The sequence below is a fragment of the Carlito syrichta genome, unplaced genomic scaffold, assembly GCF_000164805.1.
Source record: "Carlito syrichta isolate Samal-C Ts95f unplaced genomic scaffold, Tarsius_syrichta-2.0.1 Scaffold308104, whole genome shotgun sequence".
Classification (NCBI taxonomy): domain Eukaryota; kingdom Metazoa; phylum Chordata; class Mammalia; order Primates; family Tarsiidae; genus Carlito; species Carlito syrichta.
In genome coordinates, this window is record NW_007252200.1 from 186746 (window position 1) to 195508 (window position 8763).

The 8763-nt window shown below is 59.7% G+C and overlaps 1 protein-coding gene across 1 annotated transcript in view; it reads right to left on the minus strand.

Annotated features, from left to right (window-relative positions):
- The window catches only part of KCNH3 (potassium voltage-gated channel subfamily H member 3), a 17441-nt gene extending 8684 nt beyond the window's left edge, over nucleotides 1-8757 (minus strand). The window contains exons 1-8 of the mRNA XM_021715990.1: nucleotides 8751-8757; nucleotides 7204-7437; nucleotides 6562-6696; nucleotides 5545-5678; nucleotides 4881-5124; nucleotides 4335-4492; nucleotides 4041-4248; nucleotides 1-282 (exon numbers count right to left, since the gene is read on the minus strand). Coding sequence (XP_021571665.1) covers nucleotides 1-282; nucleotides 4041-4248; nucleotides 4335-4492; nucleotides 4881-5124; nucleotides 5545-5678; nucleotides 6562-6696; nucleotides 7204-7333 — 1291 coding nt within the window. The 5' untranslated portion in view covers nucleotides 7334-7437; nucleotides 8751-8757. The remainder of the gene's footprint in view (nucleotides 283-4040; nucleotides 4249-4334; nucleotides 4493-4880; nucleotides 5125-5544; nucleotides 5679-6561; nucleotides 6697-7203; nucleotides 7438-8750) is intronic.
- Between the last annotated feature and the right edge of the window lie 6 nt (nucleotides 8758-8763).

Sequence of the window (8763 nt, forward strand, 5' to 3'; positions counted from 1 at the left end):
CGATGAGCATGGTGCAGATGGAGAAGATCTTCTCGGTGTCCGTGTTGGCGGACACGTTGCCGAAGCCCACGCTGGTGAGGCTGCTCAGCGCGAAGTAGAGGGAGGTAATGTAGGCGCTGCGCAGCGACGGGCCGCCCAGGAGCTCCAGCCCCGTCCCGTTGGCCTCGCTGCTGCCGCTGATGCTGCAGTTGTCACTCGGGCCAGAGCTGTTCCCCCGAGCTGGGCTCCGGCCCACCAGGTAGTAGGGGGTCTCCAGTCGGCGGGCCAGCTCCTGCAGCCAGCCTGGAGGGGCCAGGGGTGGGCCTGAGCCGGCAGGACGCCCCTGCTGCACCCTGGGCTCCCACGGGTAGGGACACGCAGATACTGGTCCACCCTCAGGGCTTCTCTTGATATCACTCCGCACACCCAACCCGCCCCCTCCACCCTCAGCAAGACAAGCACGGGAGGAAGAGGCCGCCATCTCCCCAGCTAGCTCCAATTGGTGGAGCCAAGGACGGTGCAAGGGGCTTCACACCCTCCTTGCTGTGGCTGGCACAAATCCTGAGGAAGAGGACCAGCGGGGGGTGGGCTGGAGGGGGCAAAGGAACTGGGGGCGTCCACCGCATTCAGCCACAGCCTTGATACCAAAGCTGGATGTTGAGGCCACCTCAGCTGCCCTGTCTGCCCGGGAAACACGGGACTCCTCTTCCTGTTTCTCAGAGCCCATCTGCTTCAGAAAGCCCTCCCCCCCACACCCCATTCAGCCTCATCCCTCCTCACAACCACACAAACTGCTCCACCTCACGTACACGTTCTCAAGCACGCCTACATGGATGTGTGTGTACTCATGGCCCAGACTCCACACATGCCACGCGCAGCCGAGGAGACAAGGACACACGCGTGAGCGTCTCACAGGTTGCCCAGCCTCGGCCAGGCCACTGACAAGGAAAAGGCCTGCACACACTTGGGAGAGAGAAAAAGGTACACCGGGACCAGCACACTGACACAGAGGCAGGGGTGGGGACACGCCTTCAAGGACACGACAGGCGAATACACTCGGAGGCCACGGGCAGGCACTCACACAGGCGCACACACACACAGGCGCAGGCCAGAGTGGGCCACTGGGTGGAGGCTGAGTGTGTCCTGGTCTTCCCCTCAACTCCACATACTTGGCCTGGTCTTGGCAGGAAGCATGGGTATGGGGTCTCTTGTGGGCCCATGGCCACTCTGAATCTAGCTGGAGGGCTGTAGGAGCTCTAGGGTGTTTGGGGGCTTCCAGGGGCCACAGAGGACCTGGCAGAGCTGGGGGCCGTAGGGTGCAAGGGAGAGAGGGCAGACTGGCTGATCCAGAATGGACAGGCAGAGGGTGAGTGTGGGTGTGGCTCAGGGTCCCAGGCTGTAGGGGAACCCCACTCCACCTCAACATACAGAGCCCTACTCCATTCCCCCCAACTCCTTATACACGGGGGCTCCTGTGGCCCCCACACCCTTCCTCTCACCCACCCACCCCTCATTCAGCAACCTGGGACACTGTGTGCCAGGCGCGGGGGCTTCCCGAGGGCTCCGGTTCAGAAGGGCAGATGAGGCAGGGCTGGAGCCACATCTCAGAGGTACCACACAAGGGGCTCGAACCAAAGTGCCACAGGCTAGGGCTAGAAGGCTTCCTGGAAGAGGGGTCATTGGTGCTTGGTCTCAAAAGATAGGGAGGGTTTTGATACAAAAAAATGGAGAGAGGTAATTCCTGATGCAGGGAAAGGCATGAGCCAAACCTGGAGATTGAGATTTTAAGACAAGTACAGACAAGTAGCTCAGTTTGGTGAGGATGGGAAGTTGGTACTGAGGGAATCGAATTCCAGGCTAAGGAATTTGGGGTGTCCTGCGCCAGGGCGAGGGCTCACTGTCCTGTTATTTGAGGTGCGCTGTGAGGATGCGATCTTACGGACAGCTCTTGTCCGTCATTGTTGAGCTGGCCTCTGAGGGTGAAGCTGCATGCACAGGGTTAAGGAGGAGAGGGGCGGGGGCACTGAGAAGCAGCAGGACAGAGGAGAGGGTAGCAGGGGGGCCTCTCTTCTCAGTCTTGGCCATGGGGCATCAGCAGCCCTAGGAGCTTGGGCCAGGATGGTGCCTCCGTGTGGGCAGGGTCAGGCCAGCAGAGGCTGCTCTGGAGACTGGTGGCTTTCACCTTGAGACATGCCCTCAGTGTTAGCACAGTCTTCTGAAAGCCAACCCATCTCCACTGAGCTAATGGGAACCTGGGGAAGATACTCTGTCCACAAAGAGAACCAGGCAAGGAAGGCATGGGAAAGAGCTTCCCAGCAGAGGAGGGCCAGCAGCCCACCCTCCGACCCCAGCCTCATCTCCCCCTCTTCTCTGGGGGTGACGAGGCTCTGTGGGTCCTTCCTGGTCTCACAGGAGCCCGGTATGTGCTGCAGAGGGCCCACTTGGATATCCCCCAAGGGCTCTGACATCTCTTCCCAGGGGGTGGCCTTTGAGAGGTCTGGGTTTGGTGCCCACCCACTTGGGGGCAGTTTCCCCGGAGAAAGAAGGGGGAGATGACCATGTGAAGGAAACTCCAAGTGTGACTAGTATCAGCTCCAAATAGAATGAAACCGCCTTTGAACTCAGGGGTCAAGGGTGAAAGAATCACCATGTGTGTCTGCAAGGCTTGGTAGGCCCTCACTCTCCCCTGCCTCCCATGGTGGGGCCCAGAACCCCTCTGGAAACCAGGGGTGTTCTTGATGTCAGCAATCCCTGTGAGGTGGCTGGAACAGGGGCGCCTCATGGACTCAAGACTGAGGATGCCGGGACTCTATTGCAGGGGGCAGGGACAGACCTGGGAATCTGGTATCTCTGTCCACTTTGAGGGGTGGCGGAGATTTCATTCCCACTCCTGGCCCTCTGACCCCAGGGCAGCGTCCACCACAGAATTGCTCTGGGAAGGGCAGACACCAAGGAGCTGACACTGCCGAGAGTGCCCACGTGCTCAGCAACCAGCGCCCTCGGGGGATACCCAAGTGGGCCCTCTGCAGCACATACCGGGCTCCTGTGAGACCAGGGAGAGGGAGGGAGGACCCACAGAGCCTCGTCACCCCCAGGGGACTGATCAGAGCGGGTTTCTAAGGCTGACCTGGATGCCCGGTGACTCCACTAAGTCATGAGAAACCATCAGAGCTGCTGGGGAAGCTGATGGGCTGGAGGCCCGGGTGGTGGGGAGAGAGTGGGCCCAGCTTTGGACCCGAGGAACATCAAGAGCTAGGAATGGCAGGGATGAATGGTGTGGGTTAAGAGAAAGGGTGGACGTGGAGATGTCACGTGGCGTTAGCAGAATGGCCCGGGGAGAATGAGGGGCCGGGGGGAAGCATGAGAGAAGCCTGTCTGGAGACTGGACTCTGGAGGAGCTGGGGAGGCCACATCACATGCAGCAGAGATGAGTGTGGCTGGCAGGGTTGGGGCCACAGGGACTTCAACGAGGATGAGGATTTGGCCCTAGAAGGTAATGGTGACCTTCCAGGTGACATTTTGCGTGGAGGTGGGGGTGGAAGCCCTCCCAGCAGGAGTGAAGATGTGAGTGGGTGGTGAGCAGAGGGAGGAGCTGTGGAAGCAGAAATGACACAAGGGAGAGCGAAGATGCTGGCGGATGCAAGAAGGCTGCTTTTCAGGCTGGCGGAGAGCAGAGAGAGATGTGGCAGTGACAAGAGAGAGGCAGGGGCCTTGGGAGCCAAGATGGTGAGGACAAGCATCAGAAAGGATGGGGGGAAGCGCCAGGCATCAGAGGAAAACTCGAGGGCCTAAGCACCCTTTTTGGCCTTCCCAGCTGGGCAAGGGCCTAAGGAATGTCACCGGTGGTTGGCCACTAGAACACAAAGGGTAACTGGACTCCTCAGGTTTTCTCCATGACGCCCGGCTGTTGGAGAGCAGGCCTGCCACGCAGTGGGGCTGTCCCACTCACCTGCACACCCCTTCTGGGACCTGCACACATGCAGACATGCCCAGGTCTCTGGCTCACACACCTGACACACACACACTTGCCCCCCGCCTCCCATGCCAGGAGCCTCCATTACCAATCTCAGGCAACTCAGATTCACTGCTCTCGATCTCCCGCTGGCCAATGTAGAACCACACGCAGGCCACCCAGTGGGCGAGCAGGGCGAACACGGCCATGAGCAGGGTCAGCACCACAGCGCTGTACTGCGAGTATCGATCCAGCCTCGGAAGCAGGCGTAGCAGGCGCAGGAGCCGCACTGTCTTCAGCAGGTGCGCCCCGAAGTACTAAGATGGGACAGGGAGGGAGGTCAGCAGAGCCAGTCCTGCCTGTCCTGCCCCAAAGCCCACCCACTCAGCCCAGGTGCACTGACCACGTTGACCTTGAAGGCGTGCAGCAGGTCGAAGGGAAGCGCCGCAATGACATCCAGCAGGAACCAAGTGGTGACGTAGTGGAGGCAAATGGACTTTGGGGCAAACACCACCTGGCCCGACTTGGACACGAACGTGGTACGGAAATTCAGCACAATGTCTGTGGGGAATCCGGGTGGGAGTCAGTGTGGGGTTGGGGGGAAGCCACTCTTTACCAGACACCTGCTCGGTACTTGACACTGCCCTGGGCCCCTCACATATGTCATCTGACTAGTTCTCACTGGAACGCTAACAGGTAGACACTGCTATGTCTATTTGGTGGAGGGAGAAGCCAAGGCTTCGAGAGCGTTGACTGGCTCAGGGACATATAATTAATACATTAGTGGCAGAGACATGTTTGGAACCTAGATCTGACTTCAAAGCTCACAAGTCACAGACATTGGGGTGCAAGGGGGGGACTTATAGGGCACTAGAAGCCCTGTGGACTATCTCCAGCAAAGCTCCAGGGCGCCAGCACGGTGTGGGGGGAGGGAGTGGAGTGCACGCACCAAGGATGAAGAGGACCTCCACGGCCAGGTCGCAGACGCTGGGTGGGCCGCGGGCGGCGCTGGGCTCCCGGGCTGTGCTCACACACACACTGTAGGGCACAGTGACAGCCACGTAGAGTGTGGCAAGCAGGATGAAGCCGTCCCAGGTGGCCCTCAGCGCCCCGCAGTGCAGCAGGATGAAGGGCGACTTCCGGATGGCAGCCACTTTGTACTCAGGCAAGTTTGGCTTCTCCCCAAACACCCCCTTAGTGAGGCAGGGCAGGTCCAGGCAGGGAGGAAAGGATACAGGCACAGGCTGAGTTGGATGGGGTCTGGGATGGGCATTCATCTCCTTCTTCTCCCTGTAGCCTCAAAGGAACCTCTGACATAGGGATTAGAATCTCCATTTTATAGATCAGAAAACTGAGGATCAGGGAGGCCAAGTGACTTTGCTGAGCTCACACAGCAGCTTAGGGGAGGTGCCAGGATTGAGCCAAGACCCATCTGACTCCAAGGCCAAGACTTTCCTCAATACCTTTGATGGATAAGGTGACATTCCCTCCCTCAATTGCAATCCTGGAAGTGTTGGTGAGGTCTGTGGTGGACCCAGTTCCCCTCCCCCATTTTCTCTGTCTGCCTCTCCCTTGGCCCCCACCCTGAACACACACCCTAATGCTCAATCCACCTTATTGAGCTTGTGCTTGCCCTTGGGCTGCTTCTGCAGGTGTCCAGAGAGGTGGTAGAGCACAGCCCGGCTCCGCCGCCGGTTGGCATTGAAGCCTTTGGACCCTGTCCGGCCATATCGGCGCCGGCCACCACCTGCAAAAGAAAAGGGGCCCATGAAGATGATGGGGATGTGCCCACACACCCCAGCACTGTCCTGGCTCATTGGCCACATAGTCTGTTTGGAATTTTGGGGGGCTCAGGCCCTCCTTACTCCTGGGTTCACTTGCTCACCCAGGCATGAGCAGAGGTGAAGACAGACACTATTCCCAGGCTTCCAGGAGGAGGAGGTTTGGATCCAGTGAGACAGGAGAGGATTGCTATGGGGAGAGACCTGGGACAGGAAGTAGGAGATGGCTTCCAGGAGTGGGGTGGAGATAGCAGGAGGCTATCAGCAGAGAAGAGGGAGCTCAGAGGAGGGCCTAGATGCAGGGACCAGAAGGTGACACTGAAGACTGACATCGTGGAGAGGCAAACCCAGGACTGGGAGTGGGGGAATGGGAGAGTGGCCCCAGCATCCACAAGGGGCAAAGAGGCCTGAGAGCAGCTTCTGATGACAGCCTGGTGACCTGGCCAAAGGCCTGCCCCAGCCCTTGGAGGACACAGGAGGGGAAAGACCCCAAGAACTTAAAAGGGGGCTTCAGCCGGGGCTCCCCAGTCAGGTCTGCCGTTGAGAAAAGGAGGCCGGTAGGTCAGTGCTCAGCTTCACCAACAGGCCAGAGAATGGCACTTCACAGGACAGTGGAGTTTGTTTGCTTTCGGTTTCTCAATAAAGTTGACTTAGAAACTCCAACTCTCAACAGGTCTACGCGGTGTGAAGATTAGAGCTGACAGCAGTGCAGGCCTCCAGGCAGCCAGAGTGGCAGCCGATGAGTGCAAGAGGTGTGTGGGGACCCACAAGCTGAGACTGGGTGCCGAGGCCTGAGGTACCCAACAGCCAAGCCAACGCAGCTAAACCAATGGCCCTGGGGGCACCCACCTGTCTCCTTCCATCTGTCGGGTCCCCCTCGGGTCTTGGTGTCACTGATGTCCTTGTGGGAGACCAGAAAGAGGGCCACCTCCCCTTTCTCGTTCTTTATGGGTATCACATCCAGGAGACACCAGAACGGGAGCCCTGGGCACAAAAACAGACTCAGCTCACCTCCCGTTCTCAGCTCTGCCTGCAGTGACAGAGGCCCTGGCTCACTGACATCCTGGGAAAGACACAGACAGAATCCCGGGGCTTCCTGGGGAGGGGGTGGCGGCTCAGTTTCCCTTAGGACAGGACTCGATGGAATAGGGGAGTTCAGAAGGGGACGGGAGGCAGGGGAGAGCAGACATGACAGTCAGACGTGTAGTCATAGACCTTTCCTGCTGAGATGGGCATGTTTTTCTAACTGGACGTGGGAAACCCAAGATTGGAATTGAAGGGAGGCTGAGGCTGGGGTGAGAATAGTAGAGAGGAGCAGGGACAAGAGGTGGGTGGAAGAAGGAATGGAAGGGTGGAAGGGTGGATGGGAAGATGGGATGAGATGGGGAGATGGAGAATGTGAGAGGCGAAAGGAGGAGGGACAGTGGGCGGGGTGGGTGCGAGCCGGGTGAGACTGTGAGGATGAGGCAGGCTGGCCAGGTGGCCCCTCACCGCTCTTCCGGTACAGGATCAGCTCAGCCTTGAACTCCTTGTGCTCGTCCAGGGCCTTGCGGATCTGTTGGCGGACGAGCTCACTGGTGTCAGGCCCGTACAGGAAGGAGCAGGCACAACCCCGCTGCATGACCTCAGCCCGGGAGAAGCCCGTGAGGTCACAGAAGCCATCAGAGCAGTAGACCACGGGGAAGAGCCCCGCCACCTGGGCGTTGCCCAGCACGAAGTTACTGTCTGCAAGAGAACACCTCTCAGAGGAGGTGTGGGGTGAAGGCAGGGGCCTCCACCCCTCCTTTCCCAAATGCTTACAACCTAAGGGTGGGTTTTACGGACCCCAGGAATCCTGTGTGCTGTGAAGGGGACGGGTAGGGCAGGAGCTCTTATGAACAGGAATCAGTGTGGGGCGTCACCTGTGTGTCAGGGTCCTGCGGCAGGTGTATGAGTACGTTCAGGAACCAGCACGTGTGAACTCTGAGGTTGGCAAATGCACTCCCAGCTCTAGGCCGGCCTCAGCCCCACCTCTCCCTCTGCCAGGCTCACCCACCAGCCAGGTACCCAGGTTGGCTGTCCGCTCCTCCCACTGCAACCCACCTGGACAACCCAGGCCACCCCACATCCTGTCCTCTGTCTTGGAGCCCTGGCTGCCGGACCTGGCTCGGGAGTTAGTGAATGCCATCAAGAATGGGGGTGTAAGCATGGTGGCTGAACACCGGAGCCTGGAGCCAGGATTGTATTGGGGAGTGTGGGGGGGGGCGCTGAATCAGCACGCTGCGGGAGCCAAGCACACTAGCAAAGCAGATGGAGGAGCCTGGAGGGGGTAGAGCTTAGTGATGGGCTCCCGCCCCCTATCAGGAACCGTAGACCACGGAGGACCTAGGCAGAGAGCTGGGAAGCCCCGCAGGGGGTAAGTGTCGGGGCGGATAAAGGAAGGGGCTTCCACGACTTTCCCTGTGCTCAGAGGCCCCAGAGCCCAGGATCCTGAGCTCAGGTTGCCTTCTCCAAACTTCCCAGTCCTGGTGGGAGTCCCCAAACCATCGTCTGTGGGGCTGGGTGGGCTCTCCAAGGCTGGTGGGTTTAGGCTGAGATGAGCTTGGACACCCGGTGCTCTCCTGAGTCCCGCCTACTCCATCTCCGCTTGCACATCTCTTTTTCTAAATCTGTTTTCTGAGCCCTCCCGGATGTCCGTGAGCACGGCTCATCCACCTGCCGCCACGCCGCCAGTCCGAGGATAGTCCAACAGCGCCAGACACAGGGATGGCAGCGGTCAGATGGACTAGGTTCGGGTTCGCGCCCCTGCTAACAGAGCATCCCGGGCCCCACGGCCAGGAACTTCTAGCTGTGTTGCCATGCCCGGAGCAGCGCTGACCCTGCGCCCTTCGGAGAAACCGCGCCTGGCAGGAGACGGTGGTCCCAGCCTCAAGAGGGGCAGGGAGGAGGGAGAGGAGGAGGACAGGCAGGCGCCAAGGCAAGATGTGGGGCCCAGAGCCGCGGGGGTCCTGGCGGGGTACGGCGCGTCCGGGGCCGCGTGGGGCAAGGGTGGGACTCACGCGTGCCGTCGAA